Genomic DNA, 27849 nt, shown 5'->3' with positions numbered 1-27849 from the left:
CTCAACACTGGTGAAGCCACACCTTGAGTACCATGTTTAGTTTTGGTCCCCTTACTACTAAAAACCATTGAGGTACTGGAGCTGTCCAGAGAAGGGCAACAAAGCTGGTGAAGGGTTTGGAGCACAAGTCTTATGAGAAGCAGCCGAGGGAGCTGGGCCTGTTTAGCTTGGAGCAAGTGAGACTCAGTGGGGACGTTATTGCTCTCTACAAATACCTGAAAGAAGGTGCAGCCAGATGGGGGGCAGCCTTTTATCCCAGGTAATGTGATAGGATGAGATGAAAGGGCCTCAGGTTGTGTCAGGGAGGATTTAGGATACAAACACAAATTTCTTCACAGAAAATGTTGTCAAGCATTGGAACAGGAGTCACCATCCCTGAAGGTATTTAAAAGATGTTTAGATGTGGGACATGTCTTAGTGGTCGACATAGCAGTGCTAGGCTGGCAATTGAACTTGATCTCAGAAGTCTTTTCCAACCTAAAAGATTCTATGATTCTAGCAAGAGTTGAATCTCTGAAAACCCATAATCGAATGCATCTGCCACTGTAAGTAAAGCATTGTTCTGTGATGCACATCCTTCTTCTGAGGCTTTAGACTGTAGGCAATAGGAGTTACCTATACTTGATGTACCTGTGCAAGCCTGCCAGAGATAACACGTCACACCTGCTTACGTTTTTTAACTCTTTACACCTTCTAACACCCCTTAGGTATATAGTGATGCTATCTAACATTATTCTTTCTGCATCAATAACTCAGCTGGCTGTTCACACAGCAAAGAGATCTCATCTGTGTAAATAAACCCATTCCATTTAGTGATACTCATTGAAATAGAGTCAGAGAAGTTCACTTCCAGTGCTTTACCTTACTCATAAAGATATGGTCCTATGGAGAGACACCACTGTAGCTATGCAAAGGTATCATTTACTTGTTAGCCCAAACAGTGAATGTCGAGCTGTCTCACCAGTTGCAATGAATACAGCTGGAGCACTTGTTCATCCAGGGGAGACTGGGGACAATGAGGACTAAAGCAGGAAGAAATGGAGGTTTTTCTCTGCATTGAATATTTATGCCTGATTGTAAAAAATTTTAGTTTTAATTAAATCAACCATATGAAATGCTACAGAGTACCATCAGGTAAGTGTAATGCTCTTCAAACCTACTTGCAGTCTTTGACTGCTAACATATTTTCAGTTGATGCCCAAAGTATTCCATAGGTATCTCAACTTAAATCAAGAGTTGCAATCCAGGCCTCACTGTTTAAATCAAGAATTCATGTTCCTCAGTGTGGTTACATGAAATTTACAGATACAGACAAGCTTAAGTTTTAGCATTTGAGTCATGCTTCTCATCTTCTTAAAATTAGACATGTATGGAGGTGTTTTCAGGACTGCGGCTACATCACCGAGTGATTAGAAAACAGTCCCCTCTGGGTCTCAATTAAACATGGCTCCAGTAGCACAAATCAATGCACCAGGATGGTGGTTTGAAGCTGAGATCATGTCTACAGCACAAGGCATGGCTGACATCAGCGTGTTAATCTGGGGTGTGAGCACCCTGTGCATACTGAATCCCCTAGTTTACCTGCAGTTATAACAGCACAACTGTTCTCTTGCCAGTCTAAAATATTTCTGTTGGGAGGGAAAGGGGGGGAGAGAGAGGAATGAGTACACCAAGGCTTGATGTTGTTATGATGTGGATGGTGATCACAGATGTGGAACTACTGATGACACATATCCAGGAAGATGCACTGCTCTGGATGGTTTTGATAAGGGATAGAGATAAACACAGCAGTTCTTTAGCATTTCCCGTGATAAGTCTTAACAGCAAAAACTAGGCTAGTATAGGCTGCTACAGATTACAAACGTTTTTTTCCGAGAACAGTGTGTATTTATAAGCTGCATTCTAGTTTAGACATGGTTATTGGTTAATCATGGCTGGGCTTTGCGAACGAAGATTTGGGGAGGGCTCTACCCACATTTGTTACAAGTGCACTGGTAGTTAATTTGTGTTTATAAAGCATTGAAATTGAAAGGTGTTATGCAAATGCAAAATATTTCTCAGATGCAAGCTCTCTTTTTATTTTCAGAAAGGGTGCTTTCTTTCTTTGTCAGTGATGTTTTTGCTTGTGTTGTAAATGATTGGTTGCCTGTGTTTGCTGTTGTAACATGTATTCTTATTACCACTTTGACTGTCTTTATTGGGTTGTCTGCTTTTCAATCTCCTAGGAATTTCTTAAATACTATGCATGCAAATTTCAGTTCACAGATGTGCAAATTACATAGACGCTTTCCATCCCTCATAGGTAAAAAAGCTGGAAGTTGCAGAAGTGTTGTATACTTGGTATGTATGTGCTGGCACGGTACTGAAACCACAGTTCTTTTAATCCATATTTTGTTACTGAATATTACTCCTAAATCAAAACCAATGAGATTTAACAATGATTTTTAAACAATCTACCCATAAAACCAAGAACCTTGTATATTAATAATAAGTTTAAAACTAGTGCTTTTGCCCTGCTTAATGAAATTTTTGAAGGAAAAAAACTAACAAACTGAATGAGGGCATTAAAATAACTAACAAACTAAGTGATTCTTAGTTTTTTCTTATGTTTCAGCAGAAGAACTGTGCAAGGCTGTCCATGACTCTTGAGGATCCCTTTTATTACTAAAAAAAAAAAGGCTACTAGTTCTTTGGGAACCTCTTAAGGACTCCTAGAGAAGAACTTGTAACTGGTCAAGATGAAGGTCTCAGCATAATCTCACTGATTTACAGTAATAATAACATATTATCTCTTTACTGCACAAAGAGTAAATATTACCCAGTATTTTTAATTAAAAATCTTTTCATGACTGTGTGATTTTAAATAACTAGTTAAGATTAATTTCTCTTTTGGGTACAAGGAAAATGCACAATTATTTAAGAAATTTGTGAAGGTGGCAGGAAAGGTGATTTCAGAAGTTTCAAAGTGAAGAGTCCAATTCCTATTTATATGACATAATTGAACCAGTGTAATATGACAATGCATATTGTATGTCTTCTGTTACCATGTTCCACGGAACACTGAAGAATAATTACAGACAAAAACTGAATATCATGGGAAAAAAGAGAATCAACCCTCTGAATTCAGGTCAATTTCATTTTGCTCTTTCAGAAATTGTGGATAATCATTGTTATCTAATCAGTCCAACAGTAAGAGTATTAAAAAAATAATTTTGCATCTTTTAACTACTTCATCTATTTAACAAAAAAATTTAAAGCATGATCAGTCTGATGAGCAGAGGATTACATGAATATGTAATAGTCAACAAAGTTATATAAGGCCTTTCACCCATGTGTATTGTATATATTAGATCCTGGAACTTAAATTAAAATATTCATAGTTCACTGGAGAGAAATGAAAAATTTATTAACTTAGATATTTGGGGAAAATACGTAATCAGAGAAATGAGAAAGATGCAGTCTGGCTTGGGAATGAATTGCTGAGAGGTGAAGGTAAGGAGGAGGTGCCCAAAGCATAACTCCCATGACACACTGTGGTGGCACTTCTAACTGCACTTGTTGCTTTCTCATATAGAAGGGTTCTAGTAAAAGGAAAAAAATAAAACAGGAATTGAAATTAGGAGTAAGAGTGAAGATTGTTTTCCTATGGCCTTTTTTATCCAAATTGACTTTTCTTAAACAATTTCCAAACTGTTATATATCTATGTCCAAAAAGTTTGTGTTTTCAGTTGTTTTAACTGTTGGTGTGTAGATGCATACATGCTGTGTTTGCTTTATAGTAAAGGAAATACAGAATCTGTCTTTTCATTACAACCTAAGAGAATCTCAAAGTTCTGGAAATTTAATGGCTGTGTTTTAATGGAAAAAAAATTAATTCAAAAGACGAAATGATACTTCAGATTATTCTGGTGAAATGATATTTTTAAATTTTCTGTGATTTGAGAATCATGATTCCTCAGGGTGCTGAGATGTTGTTCCTGTTTAAAACCTCAGAGCATGAAGAAAAAATCCTCTACCATACATGTAGACCTCATGTAGAGGTTACACAGAATGTCACTTTCACAGTTTAAGGCCCCAGAACTTTCAAACACAAAGGGTGAGCTCATTAGTCATCCATTCTGCTGTTTTGTAGTTCCTTACAAAATGTCGTAGAAATTTGTTGCATATTAAGAAACATTTTTGATTCAGATAATAATGCTTATGTGTTTGAGATTTTTTTCTACAGCAGTAAATTCTTTAGCATTACTCAGTTGACTTCTGAAGACTCCCTTAAAGTGTACGACCTCATAAATCTAAAAAATGGAGGATGCTTAATGTTTTACTTTAAAATGATGGTGCACTATCTCCCCTTTACCTTTGAATTCTATTCTGATATCCTTTGCAGCACAGGTGGTCTCTGGGGCTTTCAGCAGTTGAACACACTATAAATTTTTGAGCATTACTGTCCTGACCAAAAAATTCTAGACCTATTTTTAAGCTCAGAGAAAGAGATGCTGAGAACTCACAATGCCAGCTTCACTGTCTGACTATGTTAATGATTTAAATGTACTTTGAATACCCTCTCCTGTCTGCCCTGTTACTTTGCTTGAGCTTGTCCCTTGACCCAAAATGATAGAAATTGAGTCATTAGTTTTCTGCCCAGCATATTAACCTAAACTGCTGATAGTCAAACTGTTGTAGGAGCAAAGGAGTTTAATCACCACAACTAAATTCAAATTTGAAATTGTGAGTGAACTTGCTGTTCAAAATTTTGTCTTGCTGACCATTCCCCAGAATTCATATTCCTCTTGAAGTTTTCATACTTCTAGAACTACTTCTAGGTTTGGCTAAAAAACATAAAAAGTTCTTAGACTTTTTCAATATATATATATATATATAAATATATTTAATGAGAGGATTGAACATCTTGAACTGCTTTCTATTCATTTACACTGTGTTTATTTCCATTTCAAAGGCATAAGACTGCTACATGGAACACTGAGAATTCCTTATAATAATCTCCACTTCTGTCTACTCCAGGATCATTAACAGAATGATTCTTTCTTTCTGTTTGGTGATTAAAGCTTTTGTGTTTGGTGTTATCCATATGTTTTGGTAGCTTTATGACAAAATAAATAGAGGTTCATCTATCTGTTCTTCCATGAATCTGCCATTTGTGTGATTGTTTCATTATCTTCAGATGCCTCGCAGCTGTAAATTGATCTGATTTATAGGCCTGGACAGGCCATCTAAATCACACATTGAGGGTAAGTAAAGATAAACTGAATTTCCCAAACCAACTGACACTAATGAATAGTTATAAATATTCTCTTTAGTTAGGAATGTTTAAAGAGAGAGAGAGACAGAGAAACAGATCTGCCAAGAGGTTGGGTTTTTTCCTTGTAAAAGCTTCTCTAAATCACATTTCGCATTAGGAGAAATGTGATATGAAGATGACTTGAGGAAATCAAAGTGATTTAGGGAATTAATTGTTGAAAGGGTTAAAATTCATATCATGCAGTTCTTTGTGAAGTAGTACAAGGTACAGATATAGGAAAGAGGTAGAAAATGTAAATAAAGGAGCCTCTGAGAAACAGAAGATAGTTGAGTTTTATCAAGAAAAAAATGTAACTGTCCAAGCGCAGTTGTGCCTGATCTGGGGGACTTGAAGATAATATGTCAAGAATAGCATGGTCAGAAAGCAAAGATTTTCAGCACTGAAGTTTCTGCCTTGACAGTTTCCAAGAAAAAAAAAAAAGTGAAAACAAAGCAATGAAAAAAAGATTATGGCTCATAACATACCATACATTTATCCTCTGAAATCACTAGTAATTATTAACTCAGAAAAAAAAAAAAAAGAAAAAGAAGCAGCAATTAGGTGATCAGAGATTTTAATGGCAGGATAAATGGAAATTACTCTCTTCCTGGCAAAAAAAGTAAAATTCATTCCTTTAAATTCCAGTTACATAAGAATATGGGTAATTAGACTATTGAAGAAATCTGTGACAGGCAGTAGGCACTAGAAAATATCTATGAAATATGATTCTCATTCATAGAGCTTTCTGGACTCTTGAACACCCACAGAGAAAAATCAGCTGCAGATTGGTCTTTCTACATCATAGAAATAATAGAAAATAGAACTAGAGGGAAGTGTGAGTGGTTAGCTAATCTAACCTCAGTGCTAAGGCAGATGAGTGACAGCTGAAACTTTCTGGTAGACTAGCACAGGCCATACAATGTACTAAATGTGTTTTGGGGATTTTGTTTGTTTGTTTTTAATTTCTCTCCCAGTAGTACAGAAAGATGTACTATATGCAAAAAATGTGTTCTTAAAACAGCTAGTACCATGGCAATGCACTGAACTTCATTTCTGTCTGTATTTATTTGACCATAAACCAAATCAACATTTAAATTTAAATTCTGTTGTACTGCAAAAGTTGTTTAAATGAAGAAAGAATTCAATTAATTAAACTTTTCTTGCCAAGTGTTCTTCATTACAGGATTTTGAAAATTCTGTGTGTTTTCTTTTTCTGTGACACCTATTCAGTCACAGAGGGTGCAGGAAGAAAGCAACACCCGTCTTTGCTCTTTGCATTTTAAAGGAACCTTTCTGTGGTAAAGAGCACGTCCACGACAGAACAATCTACTCTCGGAGTGTGTTCCTACCTACCTACGTGTGCCATGTGTATCGGCCCTTAAGTGTATTCAAAGGGACCGAAATGTTCTGTATTGTGGTATCTGCATTCAACATATGGAGCATTTGTGTGTATCTGGAGGGGAAAAAAAAAAGGAAAAAAAAACAACCAAAAAAAACCTAAACCAAACCACACAAAACAAAAAAATACCCATAGCAAAAGCAGTAGCGCAATGGAGGTTGACGCCAGTCTTCAGTTTTACGGTTTTATACCCACACGTTAGAGATTACCCTGCCCTCACCTTCGGGTCATTTCCCTGGGCTTTACGGCTCATCTGCTGAGAGCTGGACGGCAGGAGAGCCCGGCTCCGGGGCTCGCACGGAGGGCTGGGCGTGCGGTAGAGAGACGGGGGACCCCGCGCCCCCCAGCACGCTCCCCCTTCCGAGGTAGGGCGCGCCCGCCCCGCCGCCGCCCTGCCTCCGCCTGGGGTCCCTGCTCTGACCTCCGGGTGCTCTGCACGGAGCCTGTTCTGTGCGGGGCGTTGAGGAAGGATACCTAGTGTAAAAATCAGCCGGGAAAAGCGCATCTTGAGAGAAACGTCTCCTAGGAGCGCTCACTCTCTTGAAACCGCAGCGGGTGGCTGTGGCAAGCGCTCTTCAGAAGTAATAGGGTCGGGTATCGTGATTTTTTGTTCATCTATGACTGACTCTATCAAGTGACTTTCCATGCAACACCCCTGCCCGTGGTCTGAGTTATATCCCTACCGTACCCCATGTCACACGTTCCCTGCACATCCCCGTTTTAGCACCCCTGCCCATCAGCAGTGAGCGATTCTCTCCCTGGTTGTTTCCCTCGCTATCGGGAAAGGTTCTACAGATGAAAGACAAAGCGCATCAGGCGTCAATCGAACGAGGACCGCCCCTGGCCCCGCGCCGGGGGACCGAGCACCCGAGGAAACTTTTTTTTTTTTTTTTTTTTTTTTTGTTAATAATAATAATAGAAAAATTAAATGGGACCGTTCCAGACCACAGGACAGTTCCCTTTCGGGAAAAGCCCGCGCGGGGCGCGCCCCGCGGCGGTGGGTGCGGGGGCTCGCCGTGCGTCAGGCACAGAGTGGCGTCAGCGGAGAAGGGGCAGCGGGAGGGGGCACGGGGTATGGGGGGAGGAGGGAGGGATCTTCGTCAGGAGGCGACGGCGGCACCGCTGTGACATCACCCCGCGGCTTATATAGTTGGGGAAGGGTCTGTGTCCCCCGTCTGGTGCCTGCAGCCGCCCGACAGCACGCGTGCGGAGGGCGTGGAGCGGCGGGGCTCTCTCTGTCTCTCTCTCTCTCTGTCTCTCTCTCTCCGTCTCTCCTCAGGATTTATGGACTTTACTTTCTAGAGGGCGGCGCGACAAGGATGAGAGTCCAGCTAGTGTGCGTGGTGCTGCTGGCCCTGGCCTCCTGCAGCCTCTGCTCAGGTAAGTCCCCGCCGCCGCCCTGCACCGTGTCCGACCGGGCGCGCCCCGCACCGCCCGTCCCCGAAGTCCCTCGACCACTCGGCACTGAATGCTCCCGGAGCTGTAAGAGAGACCTAAAGAAAAGAGGTGAAGTCGCTTCGGGCTTCCCCAGCTGTCCCCGGTAGGCGCCCGGGAGCTGTCTCTAGTAACGGGCTCCGGCCAGCATCATGATTTGTATTACTCCCGTAACTTTCTCCCTTCATATAAGCCCTTCCTTCTCACGGCATCCATGTCATGGAAGTAACTGTAGACTAGTCATTGGAGATACAAATCAGTGCAGACCATCTGCTTGGTTGCGATACCTCATTCGTGGTTCATTGAATATCATGTATTTCAAATTATGATAGAAATTATGATTTCTGCAACTCATGAATAGCTGCTGTAATCCAAATCAACATGAATATGTATACACTTTTGTCACTTTTTAGAGAGAGAAATACAGTTTTATTATGTGGGGAAAAAATTGCTAGCAATTGATCTGAAATTTTGGTCAAAAAATGCTGAAGCAGATGCAGATGACAAAACAGGAAGGTCAATGTAAATACATTTCTTCTCCAAGAGTAACTGCTTTAGAAACTCAAAAGGAGTTAAAATGCACTGCCTGCTCCTTTGGAAAATGATATCTCTGAATATGTAGCATTTATATCCCAAATTTATGACAAAAAATGGGTACACACAGGTGTACAGACAGACAGGAAGCAGAATAGCCTTAAAAATACACTCTTAACTAACTTTTGAATTACTTTGATTTTTAACTCCACAAAATTTAGTGAGCAAATTTACAAACATCTTCACTTTTCAACTTCAGTATTCAGGAGGACTCAGAAATCCTAATTCTTCCTTTAGCTGAAAGTTTTCAATTTGTATTCCCTGCAGAAGAAAAATGTAACACATGTAATACCTGCATTTTATCACAGTTTAAATATAATCATTTTGTATATTGTAGAGAACTGGTGATCTTAGCGACAAGGCTTAACATTGATTTTTTTTCTCCCCATTTATTTGAAGCTTTTTAAACAAATTCCTCTAGTATTTTCAATGAGGCAGATTCAAATTTAATTCTTTGTAGAGCCTAAATGAAAGCCCATTAATGTAAAAAATTTCAGTGGAAAGTAAAATAGGTTCATAAAAGAAAAAAGCAAAAGCAGAAGCAAAATTGTATGTGTAAATAACATTGACGGTTTATTTGCTTGAAAATTTGAAATTATTTTAAAATGAGAAATGCTACAGAGAAGTTTGTGTGAAGGAGCCTAAATCAGTTTTAACTAAAATGGTCAGTTATGTCAAATGATGGTTAATTTTAATTTGCTTTTGAAAACGTTTGCCATCAGTGTGTTACTGTAGAATGTAACTGTTCCTGTAAAATATGAATATATGAATAGAAACTTTTTCTTGTCAGTAGAATCAAGAAGACATCAAACTGTTTGGATTTCCCTCTGATTTGAATGATAATGCATGACCAGACTTCTTATACATTGATCTCTGAGACCCTGTTCCTTTTATGCTTTTGCTCATTGTCCACCTCTTTCACTCCTGAATTACCTGGACGTGCTTCCTTCTCTTCCTCCAAGCCTTGCTTTATTATTCATTCAAAGAATTTTGGCTAGACTCCTAAATAATGTCCTCTAAGCTTCTTTTCTCAATCCAAATATTTCTTAATACCTACCCGCTTTCCACAGCTGCAGCTACCTTCCAACCTTAATGGTAATCTTACATCCTTTATAGAATATAAAACCCAGATGTTAATCAGACACAAGCCCTTTTACTGCTCTCGGCAGGCATGACCCAGGACACCACAAATCATGATGCTATCATTGTGTGTGCTGCTCACCTGTTCACAGCAGCTTCTAACAGTGGTAGAAATTCACCCAAGGTGATCTTGTGCTGCCAGCCGAAATTTGGGTAGTGGCAAAGCAATTAAGAAGTCAGGTAAAACTGACAAGCATTGCTGCTGGAAGGAAGAAAAAGGCATTAGGTTGGAGAATAGTTACTAGTGACTTGCCATAATACTGATCTACAACTAGTCTTATTTAATATGAAAATGTTAAATATTAAATAAGACTGGTTGTAGATTAGTATTACAGCAAGTTACATCAATGCAATAACTTCAATGCAAAAAATAATGAATGAATGTATTGTGTTGGTAATGCAGAGGTGAGCAGGAGCATCCCTAGAGAGGAATGGGATATGCGTAACTCACAGAAGTTTTTGACGACCTAAATAATTGAACTGAGAAGCAGTGCAACAATACAAAATGCAGTAGCTTACAAATAATACAAATTCCCGTTAAAAGATCCTTTTAATCAAAGCACAGCCAGTGCTGAGGAAATAAAAGACTTGATCATATTGTCTAATCTCTTTTTTTTATGTGTGTGTGTGAGATACTGAAGTTTTTCAGCCATGAAAAACAAATAATATACAAAAATATGTAAGAGAGCTATCCTCTGTAGCTAGTGGTAAGCATTAAGGTTGTTAAGTGTTGAGGCTTCTGATTCAAACTGTACTGTGCTCTCTTGAGAACACATCAGGCACAGAGGAGGGCTGGTCTGATGAGCTGGAGAATACAAGGCTATTACAAGAGAGAAAAATAAGTGAGAGTCCCATAACTCGGGGCATAGTCTTTCAGTGAAACATTTATGGGATTTCCAGGGGAATGCTTTATGCTCAAAAAGGCATAGTGACCTTGCACTGGTCTTTGCTGATCATCGTGTAAGCACTCACCAAAAATCTAAGCTGGGAAGAACTGTGATTCCTCTGAAAAAATATTATAAATAGAAATGTATCATTTTTAGTGTATGAATTTATATACATACCATGAATAAATTTGTAATTAGAAATAAGTTAGGCTTGGAATTAGAAGAAAGTGAATAAACATTGATAGTTTTGAAAAATTTCCTGAAGAAGAAACGCAGTGATGGTAGTGGTAAGATCTATCAAGATTGAGCATGGTTGATTTCTAAGAGCATAAAAATGGCTTCTGTGCTAACAGAAACCTGTGACAGATTAGCACATATTTGTGTATAAGGTCCCTTACAATCTCATATTCTGGGAAAGGTAGTGACACAACATGGTGATGATCTCTGAAATGAAGTCATAGACAGAATCTATACCCAGATTCAGTAGTAGGGTGTTACATACCAACAGCATTGATCATTTTAATGAAAGTGAGATGTGAGTTATATAAATATCGAATAGATTGTGGTTTAGTTTGGTTTGAAATATTAGTGTATTGTTTGGCTTTAGGGCTGCTAGTATTCCAGGAAAGCTAAAAGCTATATGAAACACTGTTTCACTTAAAGACTGAGGACTGATTTCTGTATATTTCTCCTTTTTGAGCTGTGATTGCTACTACATTTTCAAGGCAACAGATCTTCATTATGATTCTTTACAGCACAAATAAGAAATGTATGTGTCTGTTTTCTCTTTGTACAACAATTTTACCCTTTTCACCAAATCACAGGTCTTGTGAGTCTACTGAACTGTTAAAGATCAATTAAATTAGTAAAGAAAATCCGAAGACTGCCACACAGAATGTTTTATTTTTGTATGTGCACTGTCAAGATCTTGTATCACAAACTGGTCAAGCTCAGTTCCCTCATATCAATAAAAATAGCCTTAATTCAACTCAGAATAAACAAGACTATTAATTATTAATCAGGTAATCATTACTGCCATTCACCTAAATGCTTAGCTGCTACTTAAATAAATATTATTTAAAAATAAATATGCAAATTCTTCTTCCACAGTAAGAAGAGGTAACAAATTATTATTATGAAAATCAAAATGATTTTGAATGAAGAATATTGCAGCAGTTTTTTTTTACTGAAAGGACTCCACTTTAATGGCCTGTCCACCATTGATTTGAGATTAGTGAACTGTTTCATTCACCTCAATAAGCTTGACTGTGCTTTAAAAAGGTAGTAAGTATCATTTTTAACATAATGTTGTCATTACCTGAAGACTCTTCACCATCCCTCTAGGTCATTTTGCTGTGGTTTTATCTAGGCTGTGCTTGTTTTTCAAAATTCATTGATATAAGTTTTGTATACTGAATTGAAATGTCCATGATTTGTGATCAAATAATAAACATATGTTTCTGGTTTATTCCCAGATTCAGAAGAGGAAATGAAAGCATTAGAAGCAGATTTATTGACCAATATGTACACATCAAAGGTAATTATTTTTCCTCTTTTAGCTGATGGGAGGGAGCAAAAGAATTCTCATTACAAACCCAGAAGTCTTTGGACAAAATAATAACCTGTGGTCTAGACCAAGAAGTTCAGTGTTAGGTTTTGCTTTGGTGCAAGATTTCCTCCAGTTCAAAGGAAATTTAAAGGTGTTGATGTGACACAATAAATGTGTTCCTCACATGTACACTGGTACTTTCATTAAACTGTCAAAACTGTGTTATGTGCAGAGATGTAAATTTATATGAGGAAACGTGTTTCCAATATGATTATGCCTGATGAAAGCTAAATTAACCTTGAGTTAAATCTGTAAGTGTTATTTTCATGCAGAACTTTTCCTATATATATATAAAATTAGGACAGTCGAAAAGCAAAAATTGTTAATACATATGCTGATTTTGATTTAAGAATTTAATCATAGTGTTAGTACAGGAACATGAGGACATGACTGTGAAAATATTAACCTGATAAATGGTATTTCCTTGCTAAGTTGCCAGACTGTGAATGATCTACATGTTTTTTAACACAAAAAGATAAAAAATCAGTTAAACCTCATATTGACAAGGTGAAGCAGCAAGTGTTGCTCATATGTATTGAACAGGTTAATAGACAAATAATTTCTTAACCTTATTATTTTCCACAAATGATTTAAGAAATATATATGTCTGATATACCTTCAGCAATATATTAAAGAACAAACCCTGAAAAAAGTACCATGGGTTTAAGGGTGAATATTTTAATTCATTGTTCCAATGAAGTTCACGTGGTGCTTAAATTTAATAGAAAATAAAATGAGAAATGAAAAATTTCTTCCAAAAAAAAAGAGAGCTTCGTAAGCCAATGACTAGTTGAAGGTTAAGTACAATACCTGCCAGGAATGATTCTGCGTTTACTGTATTTGCTTATATGTGAGCTTTTCCACAGAATTATTGAATAGACTAAAAGAAGAAATGAGACCAGAAAATAATTTTATTTTTTTTTATCTGGTTTGGCAGTTCTTAGGTTTCTATGTTCTTTAATGGCATGGTAAGTAACCTTAGATGACAAATAAACCTGTTTGCTAATCACTTTTCTAAGGTACAGAAAAATTTAATAGCTACTTTTTTTCTGTGGCATATTTAAATGTAGGAGGTTGACAAAAATAGTACTTTCTGTGTGTGGCAAAGCATAGTATGCCCTGGAAGGAAAACCTGCAGCTATCGGTATTTCTACTGCTGGCTTTAGTGGATCTATGAACATAACTTCCACTTTTCCTCCCTCTCACCACAGAACACAAGCTCAGGTAACTCAAAATGCACAAATATATTGCACTGGTTGATGTGCAATAATGATGTCTTCCATAATACTCTCATGTTGTTTCATGTCATGTAGCTTGCTATTCAACTTCTTTATGGTATTTAATACCAATCAAGTGACACTTGATGTTGACAGAAGCAGTTGATTCATGCTGGGGACATTGCTTTAATTCTGCATTGTATTGCCTTAAATTACCATCTAAAATTCATTATTTTAGACAATATACATTGTCTTTTGGCATCAAAGTAAGGCATGGCAGAACTACTAAAAAGTATCCATCAACTTTTCTACAAGAGGTATACCACTATTACATTCATTACTAAAATGAATTTTTTTTTCCTCTTGTCCTCTGCCAGCTGTGTAATAGCTGTCTTGTGTTGTGCCAGAGATCTGATTCCAGTTGAGGGCAGTTACTGCTCAGTTGCATTAACTGTCTTTGACACTGACTTTGTAATAAGCAGCAAAGGAAATCCTGACAATTTAAACAGTATTAAGATGGAAAAAAATATTGTTTACGAAAGCTCAGATTTAAAAGTGAAGCAAAGTGGATCATCACTTCTGGGTTTAGTATTTGACAGAAAAAAAGTCTGCCTCAGTAGGCACTTGTGAAATATATCATCAAGACTACTGCTAGGGCTTAAGCACATACCTTTTGCAGCATTCAGTAGTCTATCCAATATTGCAGGAAGAATTTCTGTATGCCTTTGATTTCACAAACGGCTGTCCAGTGTCTGCTGCCTTTTTCAAGATGCTCTTTAAAGTCATTCATATGGTGAATCACTCTCCATCCTTAAAGAAGTATGTCCATGCTTATCATAACCTCTCTTCAACATTTGATAAAGTTTATCACCCTTCCCTGCTGTTACATCTTAAAGAAGATACAAAGAGCAAACAAGTCCCTAAAATGCTTTATCTGGCTTTTCTCTAAGATAAAATCCAAAAAGCCATGTGGAAGATCTGGTAAAATGACAAAACCTGATATGTCACAAATATGTGGATAGTTATCTGCTTCCTCTGCTTCATATCAAATAGAAAACTCTATTCCTGTCAAAGGGATAACTCTATTCACAACTTCCTAAATGCTTGCCTGAAAGCAGTAATTGCAAGAAGAATGTCCTGAACTCAAAAATGATTAAGTTCATTTGTTAATTGTGTCCCCCCCATGTTAATTATAGGGGAAAAAACATTTCCTTGAAGAGTATATCATCACCAGAATATACTCCACATTTGGGATCCCACCTGACTTAATTTTCTGAAGTCTTGGACCCTCTGAGCTTTTCATTGTTTTAGGATGCCTATTTCTGACTGTATTTGTCCAGAAAGTTTAGCCTTCTTGTCAGAAGAGCTACCTAGAAGTTACTGACTTCCTGACTTAGTCATCACTTGAAAATTCATTAGGTTTACAGGTATAAGTATACACCATGGAAGAACTTCAGCTGTAACAGAACTCAATATTATATCTGATTAAACATAGAGAATATTTTTATTATTTCTATCGTTACAATCTGAACACAATTCAGCTACTATTCTGGAAAGGAACCATAGAGATCCTACACTAGCTTGGGCTTTTTACTTGATTATGACTTCGTTTTTTATCTGGTTCCGCTACATAAAGAAAAGAATTTAAAAACCAGATAACTGTTTTTCTAAAAAAAATATAGCATTTGGGAGGTATGCATTATAATAAAAGAAGTGTCTTAAGCAAACTATCAGGAGTATCATTCAACCATAAATGGAAATAAAATATCATATAAATTATAACTTGGGAATCTTTTATCTTGCATAGGACAAACCTGTTGTCAAAGAACAAAATGTTCCCAAGCTCTTTTCAGTTTCTTTTATGATGTAAAATTCTCTTTCAAGATATATGAGATGTGGGAAATCATATATCCGAGTCTTTTTTCAAAAGCATGTTCAACAATGGAAATGCACACATCATGTTCACTTCAGCATTAATACCTTTTAAATTCTTGTTCATACTGCAGTCTCTTTTGTTCCTTCAGATCATTCCCAGATATTTTTCAAGTTAATCTTAAAAAATTGGTTCCATCTTGGCAGATAAGTGTTCCTTGTTCTCTTGTGTAGGTATTTTTCAAAACATGTCTTGAGCTACTGTAGTTGTTATTGCTTAGCCTTTGTGGAAAATATATCACATACTGGAAATTAACCTGAACATTTGGATTATCGTCATCTTAAACTGTGTTTTTATATATAATTTTAAGATAACTGCCTCAGAGATTTTTCATAATCTAAAAAGCAAAACTGTTTGATTTTCATGCTTGCTGTAATAGTGGAGAAGAAAAACAACATGACTGCTCTGTTCAGTGATTGGACATGACCTGGAAAACTCCTTGTTCAGTTAAAAAAAACCCAAAGTTTACTCTTGAGTGAAGTTCTTAATTGTTTATAGTCTCATCTTGTGAGCTGGTAGCAAGATAAGTCAGAAGCAGGTGTACCCAAGTAAAAATACTTCGAGGTGATATACGCATGTTATTAATAGGAATGAGACTCTCATCACAAACAAAGTATACTTGCAGATGGTGCTGAAAAATTGTTTCCTCCTAACCTCATAAGTATCAGCTAAGACCAATTTCACCTAATGAAGTCTGCTATTTAAGTATTTTACTAATATACAGGGTAAAATTCCTTTAAACATAGACATGCATCAGGCTGACATAAAATAGTAACTTTAGATCGAAAAGATTCTATATATTATGCAAAAAGGCATAAAAAATTTCCCTATCCTTTACTCTTCTCTTTTGTTCCCATCCATTGGAACATTTTTGATTCTTTTTAACTCAGAAATCTCATTTGCTCATGTAGCACTGCCTTTAGATTTTATGCTCCATTGTAATTAAGCTGTTGCAGTGGTAGCTTGCATTTCTTTTGTATACCCAAGAGAGAAAAGTGCACTGGAAAAGCCTCCTCAATCGTCATAGAGAGCTCCATATTTTTATATTTCACAAATATTTTAAAACAGACTAAAGAACATTTTGAAATTGCAGTGGACACTTTTCCCTAGTTTATCTTCTGTTAATAAAATTAGATATTTTGCAAAGAGAGTGATTTTATTTGAACCTGTCACATATTTTCAAATAATTTGATAGACTAACTTGGGCACTTAGATGGGACAACAGATGAGCTTAAAGTAAACAGTATAGAACCAATTAGAAGCTTCCAAATAAGATTTGAGATTTGCTTTCTTCTTAGCTTCAAAACAAAATACTCTTTCCTTATTCTTTCTGAACCTTCTCAGGAATCTGGGAACACAGTGTGGTTCTATTCTAAAGGGGCTAAATCATTCTCATTTTGAAAGGCATGTGTGTATCAGAGGTATATCGGAGTAATGATCATGGCCAAAAGGGAATTTTTTTTATCTGTTGCTAATAGTGATACCAGCTGTTCTTGTTTCTTCCTCTTTCCTCTCAATTTTCTTTCTTCTCCTTCAAAAAATAGGGAAGTGTGGTGAATATAAATTATTTATAAATATATTTATATTTGTAAATATATTTATATTTATAAATAAATCTCGAATGCAATGCCCCTTTGTTAGGAAGGTGTTCTAAAGAAACAGATTATGTAATTACCCAATGTTCAGATAAGTAAGCACTGCATCCACACTCTCAATCAGTGCTGTCAAGTATGAAAGGCAATGTCTGTTTTAGTGTAATACCTATATTTAACTTAGGACATCCAAGAAAGGAAGCAACCACATTTCAGTTCATAGGTAAAGTCTAATCCTAATGTGCACATCAAGGCAGTCCTTGCCAGTAATAAATAGGAATTTGCTATTTGACTTTTGATTGGAGATTGCTGTGTCACCAGTAGTAGTTTAAGGAAACTAATTTTTCTACTAACCACTAAAAGGAACACAATATGAAAGAAATAATTAATAGTGGGAGAACCAAGAAAGTGGCAAAGACATGAAAAGCAATTAATGAGGTAGAAATACACTTTTTCACTTTTTTTCTGTTGATAACCAAAATAGAAGAAGATGATTGCCACAACTGCTTGGAAAGAACAATACCAGTAAAAAAGTAAAATTAAGATTCTCAAAATTTTTTAGAAGTGTTTAAAAGTTAAATAGCTCATAAATAATGTAAGGTACTGGAACAAGCAAAATTTGAGACAAACCGTGATGAAATTTCTTTAATGTCTCTGGGCAGGTTCATTATGGACCACCTAAATATAGTTCGCAGTTTTTCAGTCTAGTTACCAAGTCAGGAATACTTTTTTTGCACAGGTCTGTTTTATCTTTGCTCCATCTTCCTCTAAGCCTGTAGCTTCAACTAACATCTCCCAGGCTCTTGACTCTCCAGCATCCAAAACTCCTGGGGCTTACAAATTCCATAACTTCAGACCCAGCCTCATCAGACAGATTGTGCCAGGGCAGGGACTCCTTTCCTTTTCTCAGGGAATTTTGAAATGACTGGTATTTGTTCTGAACTGGGGAGGAGCATCTAGTTAACCACAGGCATCCAGCTTGCATTCCAGAACTGGGAATTTATCTGGTGGGTTTGATTCATTGTCCTTATTTGCATCTGCGACTTTATATTATATTAATTTCCATCTATGTTTTGTTTGCACCTGTGCAGAATGGCTATGAAATGCTGTCATTCTGGTTTGGTAGCAGTTTAGTTTTTTCATCATGTTTCTCTACCTGCAGGGTAAGGCTTTGGGGAAGCAGAATTAGTGTGCTTAGTAAATGAGCTGTCCTAAGTTCAGTACTCTATAATTATTGTCTAAAAGTTGACCAGATGAAAAGTACTTCAGAAATACAAACTTGCTCCTAACAAAATGTCTGAATATTGCACATGATTACTAAAAAGCCAAAACACATTAAATAGTGGGTATTTTTATTTTCAGATTAACAGAGCAAAACTTCCTTACTGGAAAATGACCCTGCTAAATGTCTGCAATCTTGTCAACAACCTAAACAACCAAGTGGGAGAGACAGTAGAGGTAGATGAAGAGGATCTCGTTTCAGGAAGACAGCTTCCCTCTCCTCTGGATGGCTTCAGCTTGGAAGCAATGCTGACAGTATATCAACTCCAAAAATTTTGCCACAGCAGAGCCTTTCAGCATTGGGAGGTAAAAAAACCTGTCACAAATGCATGTTTTAAATACTGTTAAACTCTCTGGCTCTATTTTTAGTGGTGTTGTAAAATCCATATCCATCTGACCTCCATCACATTGTCTGAGCTTTCCTTCCTTTTTTTATATTCTCTAATACCTCTAGTATGCCTCTTTTAATAAGAGTTGAGAATTAGTGCAGTTTCTGATGAGCTGAGTGTATGTTTCTTATAACAACTCATGGATAAATGAGAACTTTTCTTAGCTGGATACTTTCTCTGTTCTTTGTAACCATTCCAAATAACCAAACAAACACATGAAAGTAATCTCTATGCCAGAATACATAATTAATATCTGCTTAACAGTTGTGAAGTTACTCACATTTATTGAGGCATAAATAAATGCAGTCAGTATTTTTGTTTTAAGACCCTAAGGCAAACTGGATTCAAAATGCATGGACGCAGACCCATGTGTACATACCATTTTGCTTGGTACTCTGGGTTTCATATCAGTGCTAGGAAACTGGCAGCAACGTAACTTGTGCTTTTTGTTTCCCTGCACCTAAAGAGGGCCCTGGAAGTTGACATTGTGACTGTATGAAAATTACTGCTCTTAAATAGGGATTGTTTGTAGTCCATTTGTGATATTTGTTGTAGTGCAATGATCACACAGAAGCACACTAGGCACAATCCTCTTGTGTCGTTAAATAATACACTAAAAGCTGCTTTGTGTAGCTAAAAAAGATATCTCAGTGTCACTACTTACTTTCCAGTAAACCAGATTTCTTCAGCTATCTCAGCTTCACAGACAGTCTTATAGAGGAAGCTCTGTATAAAATAAGTTTATTCTAAATCCTCATATTTGCTGAGACAATTCATACAAAAGACTGCAACATCTTTGAGAACTCCCAAATAAAACTAAAAATGCAATTATATATACAAGTTCGATTTGCAAAATTTTGGCTTCTTGTGCTTTATTTAATTTCTAATTTGTTTATTACACATTTTGATTTTTTGGCTGTAGAAAGTTGCAGATTAAAATATTGCTCAAAAGCTGAAACCAGAAAGGAGTGCAGGTGTTTAGCCTAAATGAGTGACTACAGACTGAGAATCATTAGGAAGTTTTCAGTAAATTTGAGTTTTAGTGCAAGGAGGATATACTAGCTTTTCTCTCTAGTCAAAACCAGTGATCTCATTTGTTTCAGTGGAATTTAAATATCATCTCTGTAGGTCTCAGCTGATCTTTAGCTTGATCTTAGGTTTGTGTCTTGAGTTTTGTCTTTTTTTTTTTTTAACCCTGCAACTATTGTAGTAAAGATTTTTTTTGGTGGCATATGTAAAGTATTTTTTAAAAATTTCTAGGAAGTTATAATCTTCATTACCAAAAAAAAACCTGATAACATGGTGTCTCTTCTTGCATCTTACAGTTACTTCAGCAAGATGCTTTTGATCTAGAGAACTCAAGCCAAGAAAAAGAAATAATGAAGAGAAAAAATCCCTATATTCTGAAACGGCAGCTACATGTGAACAAAGCTAGAAGACCATACATACTCAAGAGAAGTTCATATTACTGATGCAGCAGAAGAAAACAATGTATATTTAGTTTATAGGTAACTGTGTATTATGGTTATCTTATCTAAATCTAAAATCATACTTGTGTGAAAATATACTATGGAAAATCAAGATGATAACATAGCTGTGTCTTTTTTGCAATTGCTGTTTCTCGATTGTGAATTTTTCCTACTTGAGATTAATTGGACTAATACATTTGCAAATAAAACTAGTTTTTAAGCATGATGTATTGTACAAAACTGAGATTTCAACATACTTACAATAATCTTGTAGTCTTCTCCAAAGTTATAAAGAACACCAACATAACACCAAGGAAATTGATATTGACCATAAATTCTACTGAGAATCTTACAATTTCTTAATGCAACATGTCAAACGTATATATGCTTGCAATTTTTTTATAATATGCTGGTAAGAACTGCCACAGTATTTTATGTATTAGCCATTAATTTATTAGGGAATAGGTCTAAGGAAGGAAGGGAATACTATCAACTAACTGTTAAATGGCAACTTCAAAATTAATATTTTAAATAGTCTGCTTGTAAGTGAATTTTAAGTTCTTGACTTCTAACTTGCCACTAAAGACTAATTATTTAGGAAAACAGCACATAATGAGACTTTTAAAAAGTATGCTAGCGAAAACAAACCTAGATGTGCTTAGAGTCTTGTGTATCACTAACTAAATAATTTATTAAATCACTAAAAGAATTTACAGTGTTTACCTAATCTATGCATGTTCAGGAAAAAAAAAAAAGACAAAAGCTAATTCATGTCCCAGTGTTGTCACTGTTAAAAATCAAAATAGTAATCTGATTACATGAGAAACTTGGGGAAGTATTCAAAAGATGAGTTGAAATTAAAACATCTTAAAGTTACAATTAAAAGGCATTTGCTTTCCTTACCTCTACAATTTTGTAATAATAGTCAATGTCAAGGTTTAAGACAGTCTTGGAGGCTAATTGAGAGGGAAGTTCACAGAATGGGAAAAATTGTTTTCAAGCGCAAGGAATCAATTCCCACCTGAAAATTACATATTTTCCATCTCTGTGGTGTGTGCTAAAGATTTGGGATCTCAATGATTCTGAGTTTCAGTCTGGAGGAAAACAGGCTGAAAGGACTGGGGGCCACAGCAACTATTAAAATAGAGGGATAGTGCAAGCCCTGTGAAGCCTGGATGCTCAGACCAAGAGGAAAAATGGGACAGACGTTGTTTTTGAAACCTTCCCTGCTTCCTGGCTGAAGTATTTTCTCAAAGCAATTCTGCAAAAACAAACAGATAAATAACCCCCCCGAACTACCCCCTAAACGCAACCATTTAAAAAAACCCAAAAAACAAAACCACCCTCACCCTCCCCCCTCCAAAAAAAAACCCAGACCCAAAATCAAAAACAAAAAACTCTAAGAATTTCCAAATCCTCTCACAGATTAGATTTTCTACCAATTATTATTAAACATATACAGGGATATGCATAGAAAGAACATACCCATACCAATGGTTATACCAACTTTGTTACATGGGAAGGGATGGTTTTTTTGCAGTAAAATTTCTTTTCACTGTATTAAAACTAATTATATTTCCTTTTCTCAGTGCAAATGTTATTAATCAGTTTATTCATTCAATAACCATTAAATGTATGCACTGACAAGATATAGCTGAGCATACACTAATTTTTGTAATAATCACTATGACTTGAATACACCAAAGCACTTAAGCACATTCAGTCTCAGTATTTTAAATGCTAAATGCGCTTCAGGATTTTGCTTAAATAAGGTTCGAGTAAACTGATACCCTTCACTTTTTTCACAAAACTATCATATAACTAGACTGGAAACCCAGTATGGTCTCAAGTGGCTAACATTCTCTTTCCAACAGACCTATAAGATCCCTAGTCCTATTGTGGTTATTTTACATTCTGAATTATCTTTTGGTCTGAAATTACAAAGCAGAACAGAGGTTGTTCCAAAATTCACTGCTAGCAGTATATAAGGAAAAAAATAAAAAGAGATTTCAGATTGTTTTTTCATGAGAAACACAGAAGAATAAGACAAAAAAATAGGTTGCCATTATATTTTTCTCTCATGCTTGGTGTAAGAGTATAAGAGCTAAGAAAAAAAAGTAAGGTAAGGTAATATGGTCTTCATATCTTCAATGTACACTTTTCAAAAACAAAACCACCCTTCCATGTTTCATTTTAGAGGTGATTTAGATATTCAGGGTGATGGCAGAGGACCTCAAATGATATTAACTGTTTCACCCTCATCTAGTGCTCCACGCTCAAGTTGGACTTACCTTGTGACTGTGTACTTGATCCCTGAAGTGCAGAGCTAACAGATTAGTCAGACTGGCTGAAAATGGCTTTAAATAACCCATTTCCTTTCAGCAGACTGTGAATCCACACACAGCCAGCTATTATGTGTCACTGGAGGAGGCAGAGGCTAAAGCATGTCAGGAAAGTGCATCTTGTCAGGTGTCCCTAGTCTCTGATGGAGGTGTCCAGGGACCTGTCAGAGGAATGGCATTCAGAGTGGCAGTCTGAACTAGATAAGGAAACAAAATCTATAATTGTAACATGGTCAGTTAAGCTACAAAAGTCAATGGTGGCAATTCAGCTTTTTGGTCACTCATGAAAAGCAAGCATAGCAACATTAAAATATTAGAAAACACACTTAAACCATAGAATTAAGCCAGGTACACAGAGCTGTTAAGCGAAATTTTGAAGTCTGGGAGACCTTTATTTGCTTCAAATCTCTCACTTCCTCCACATCAGGAGGAAGCAACAGCTTTCTTCTGATGACCTCTCTGCAGTGGAATTGCAGCCTTCCTTTAGCCTTCACTTTTGGATGATGGCAGCAAAAAAAAAAAAAAAACCAAAACAAGAAAGGCATGCTTATGCATATTTTTCTCTATTTTGCACGTCTTTCAGTGAGAACCTCAGGGTGCTTACCTTGTCCCTAGCTGTGCATTGGCTGCAAAATCAATGCTGTATTTGCTGCAGCAATGAGTGTTGAATGAAGTTCAAGTAAGAAGAGGGTCTCACAGTATGTAAAGCTATTAATTCAGAAATTCAGACAGCTTCTTTTTTATCCGTTCCCTTCCCCTTCCCCTTCCCCTTCCCCTTCCCCTTCTCCTTCCCCTTCCCCTTTTTTTCCTGAAACTCATAAAGCTTAAGTTTAAAAATGTTATTTTGAAGAACATTAGTTCAGATTACAGCCTTGGCTTAAAGAATGATATAGGAAATTTTGTTTTATAAAGGCAATTATTGAGAGATGTTCTGTCTTTCTCCATCTTTTCAGAGGAGCACATTATTCCTACATATTCAGTTGTTAACTTTTTATGAAGGTCATAGATGAATAATTATACCAATTATTCAGAAACTTCATACTGAATTATTTCTTAACCTCCTAAAATATTTGATATAGTCATACAAAGCAATTGCAGAAACTTCTCAATACTTTCTAATGTATAATTAAGTATATCTGAGATTTACTTTGATTTTTTACATTTTTAAGGGTTCTAATCCAAAATATTACAACTACCCTATACAAGAAAAGTAAAACATAGAGAAATTAAAAATTTTATCACTTCTGATGCATGTAGAAACGTTATAATAATTTCTATTATCGAGGTTAAATGTGGTGATAGAGTAAGTCTTCAGTTCTTGAGTCTTACTTGTGGTATATTATAAATTTTGCTGTTTTCTGTCTTTTATAAGTGTAAACATTGTTCTATGTCTTAGGTAAGAATTTAATGGATGTACTGTGAACAAAGTAGATGAAATGTTGAGTTTTCAGATTAAGAGAGATTTAATTTTGCGATGTGTGATCATGACTGTGCCTCATACCCTATTCCTAGTAAGCACATATTGGACGCATAATTCGTTTTATCTTTATTCTTTTTCCCCAAGATTAGTTATCAGTTTGCACTATGGGGTGTCAAAATGAAAATACAAGCCACCACTATAATGATTGAGTTTTGGAGGGCAGAAAGAGAAGCAGGTTCTTCTGAAATTCCCCAAGGTTCCAAACTGATCATTGATGTTCTTGATGTCCAAAATATTGGACTGACTGAAAGCAGTCAGAAAACTAGAGTTGCAGAGAACCTGTAAAATAAAGTCTACTGACTCTTGTGACATAGTGATAGAGTCAGAACGTGTATCTCGCTCTCCAGAAATCAAAAAAAGTGGAAGGGAGGAATTGACCTTCATAAGGAACCTAGGAAATGAAATTTTCATTGCTACCAAATCCAAGCATTCAGAATTTATGAGTGAGTCTGCAAAAACTTGCAAATAGGTAGATAGATGACAGACAGATACATAGACAGATAAGGAAATAAATATTCCTGACTTCTAAATAAAGTAATAAACACATGCCAAATAATTTTTATTTCTTTCCATTTACTGGACTTCCAGTGAGCATCTGAATCACATTTCTAAGTACTTCTATCAAGAGGTGCTAAAACACATTTGTTAATGTTTATTGCTACTGAAAATTGACATTCTCATCCAACCTTTTTAATCCAGCAGATGTCAGATTAAGACACACATAAAAGTATAATGTTCAGGATCAGATTTTAAAATTCAGATCCAGGATATATGGATGGGCCTACCAGACCAAACAATCAGATGGTGGAATAGAAAGAGCTTTGTGGTACCTCATTAGCTGGCAAGCTTTGACTGAATGGCTTGTCTCAGGCGGCAATACAGGAAAATGACATGCAACCCACCCAGGAACTTTGGGCTGAGTGTCAGCTATTAAGAAATATAAAGCCTTCAGTTTCTGAAGTTTTTGGGAACTCTTAGTTTCCCAAGTAAGACTTGCTTTGTCTGAGTAGATGAGAGTGTGTAGCTGATGTCTCAGGGCATGCCTCACTTCCTTTATATAGAAGGAAAAGATGGGACTATACAAAACTGGACTTGAATTATCAAGGAATAGCATTTATCTGAGTTCCCAGTGGGTCAAGTACTAGTCTTTTATTGTCACAAAAGTTACAGTGCACTCTTAGTCTAGAACCATTTCCTATTTTATTCTTGAAAAGCAATTGTAGGAATCTTTTGTAGGATACATTTCTCTTATGAATACATAAAGGGCTTCTCAGATTGTCTACACATTGCTTTAATAGATGAATGCCAGCAGCATGAAGACCTCTGTCCAGGTGCAGTGTCTTAAGCTGCTTAACAAAGTGTTAATGGTATGAGAATGAAAAACTGCTGGGCTTGTACACCAGTGAAGCTGATGTTAAGGATAGACTGGGAACATCCTAAAAGGCAATCTTGACATCATTGTTGCAGCTTTTTCAGATTCCTTATTTAAAAATTCAAACCGTATAATAGATTTTTGTAATCTAATATTTTAGAATTTAAGATTGTTTTCCCCCCACAGAAATTTAACTCAAAATGTAAAATAAATGTGTACACAAAAAAGGAAAGGCAGAAAGAAAGAAAGGAGGAAAGAAAGAAAAAGAAATAAACAAAGAAGAAGAAAGAAAGAAAAAGAAAGAAAGAAAGAAAGAAAAGAACTAATATGTGCTATATTGTGAATTATTTTCATAAAGTTTTCCCAGAGCAATATGACTTGGGAATCATTTTATCTGGAATGAATTGTATGATTCCTCCAAAATTTCTTTCCAAAACCATTGTTTACGTGTATTTAAAAAACCTCAACTTCCTAGAATCTTGTATTGTAAAACCTTTTATTGGGATGCAAAAAAAGAGACTTTTGTTGAATGAATAATCTAATCCCTATGCTTAAAAAACAGTCATTATTGTCCTTAAAAAATAAAAAAAAAATAAAATAAAAGAAAGATTTCCTATTTTATAGCAGATATAGAGAAGATCTTAGAAATAGTTTATTTAATAGCTTTTGCATGAATGAAATCTCTTGGTTGTTTTTATGTACTACCAAATCGTTAGGGTAGTTGTATAACCATATACTGTTGTAGTTGTTGTGTTTTGGTACCTTATATAATGATCTTTTAAATAAAGAACTGTTTGGAACAGACAACATGCCTTTTGTTCTGTTCAAAAAGAAGAAATCAAAAAAATAACAGCACATGGAACAAATGTATATGTGCATGTACCCACAAATGAATGGTTTATTTAAATTGTTCTGAATTCTTTTCCAAAAAGTAACACTCAGCTGGCCATCTCTTTACATCCTTTGCACCCCCAAAGAAACAAAGACGGACAGAAAGTGTTTTAAGTAATTCCCTATTCCACAAAAGAATTTTGAACTAAGAAAACAATTAGAAAGCATTTTCAAATAGGCTTCATTATTGCTCATGATTGCATGTGGTAACACCTTAGTTTTTATGTTCTTTCCATAGTAATAAGATATTTTGAATGCTAGAATGATCTAAATCTAATGTTAACACCTGATACCATCTAACTCTAGCATAGAGAAGATTATACTTTAGGGAAAATTTACCTTTGTTTAGAGGGCTTAAATACAATGTGTTTCTTATTTCTAGTTAGTTAAATACTTATTAATAAACTAAGGGGATTACTCTGTGAAAAGTCTGACGAATACATTGGTTTAATACTTATATCTTATTTAGGACAATGAAGAAGTCCAGGGACTGTCCTAATACAAACTAAGCCTTGGTAATAAAAGCTTGGTTGAAGTGTTACCGTACATGGACTCAGTTAACTTGAAAAGAATAAATTTAGCTTTTCATAATGTTTTTTCTTCTGTAACTTTGAGCTTTTTTTCTGTATTTCCATTCTTTGTCCATTCTGTTCTGTTAACAGGGCTCTGGTGTGTTGCTCCACTTATAAGAGACAGGATGCTCTCATAATTGAAGGGATTAGAGAAGGCAAAATAAAGCTGCTGCAGTAAACCCCAGTTCCTTTAGCAAAGTATGGAAGACGTCAGGATCCAAACCTAGAGGACTTCTGCATGGCTAGCACTCTAAATCAAGTTTCCTTTGAATGTTAACCATACTGAAAAAGAACAATAAAATATCTATTGAGAACCCACCCACCGTGTCCAGAAACTTAAATGATCTGGAATTGCTGATATTAGGCTTAGTGTAAAAACATCTGTAAGCCTACATTTCTCAACAACATGTTGTTGTGTCCTTGGCAGGGTGGGAGGTGAGGGTTTAGAGCCGTGGGAAATACCTTTGAGAAACATCTGAATCGCTGTGAAACTTCAATGTGAGATCAAGGAGCAGCATTGGGAACCGTAGCTTTTCTCAGATTGTCTTTACAGATAGAAGCTTCGATAGAAACTCCAGAAATTTATATTCTCTGAAAGAAAGTAATCTGGAACTGATCTTTGAAACAATTAGAATTTCTTCATGTATTTAGCTTAGTTGTGGCAAATGAGACACTCTACTTCAAGACATGGTGGACTGAAATCCATGTTTCTGTGAATTGGGTGGATATAGATTATAAACAAGATGTCTTCTGAGCATTCAAAAAGGCAGAAGGTATAAGAAGTAATGCTATGCTAAAACATTTTTGATGCCTTATTAGCAGCTTTCAGTACTGCGTGAAGAAACATAATGTACTATTTGCAACACTTTCCAAGGCATATCTTGATGTGAAAGAAGGAGCTGACATTTACCGTGAAAAGTAAAGTCTTTATTTAGATAGAGAAAGTGTTAAA

The 27849-nt window shown here is 36.1% G+C and overlaps 1 protein-coding gene across 4 annotated transcripts; it reads left to right on the top strand.

Annotated features, from left to right (window-relative positions):
- The first annotated feature begins 7161 nt into the window (after positions 1-7161).
- Positions 7162-27215, top strand: NTS (neurotensin). Of its 4 annotated transcripts, none has more exons than XM_018080776.1 (5): positions 7162-7284; positions 7998-8075; positions 12226-12287; positions 18464-18688; positions 20097-20995. In XM_018080776.1, exons 2-5 carry the CDS (start codon positions 8015-8017, stop codon positions 20241-20243), a joined length of 495 nt encoding a protein of 164 aa, XP_017936265.1. In that variant the 5' UTR covers positions 7162-7284; positions 7998-8014; the 3' UTR covers positions 20244-20995. The 4 variants fall into 4 exon arrangements, with proteins under 4 accessions (XP_017936265.1, XP_008923727.1, XP_017936264.1 ...); XM_018080775.1 differs by lacking the exon at positions 7162-7284 and adding an exon at positions 7788-7855; XM_008925480.3 differs by lacking the exon at positions 7162-7284 and adding an exon at positions 26988-27215 and having other exon boundaries at positions 7827-8075; positions 20097-20279.
- Positions 27216-27849: the final 634 nt, after the last annotated feature.

The sequence above is a fragment of the Manacus vitellinus genome, unplaced genomic scaffold, assembly GCF_001715985.3.
Source record: "Manacus vitellinus isolate BGI_N305 unplaced genomic scaffold, ASM171598v3 scaffold_5_pilon, whole genome shotgun sequence".
In the NCBI taxonomy this organism is placed as follows: Eukaryota; Metazoa; Chordata; class Aves; order Passeriformes; family Pipridae; genus Manacus; species Manacus vitellinus.
This window is presented reverse-complemented; position numbering and strand designations above follow the sequence as displayed.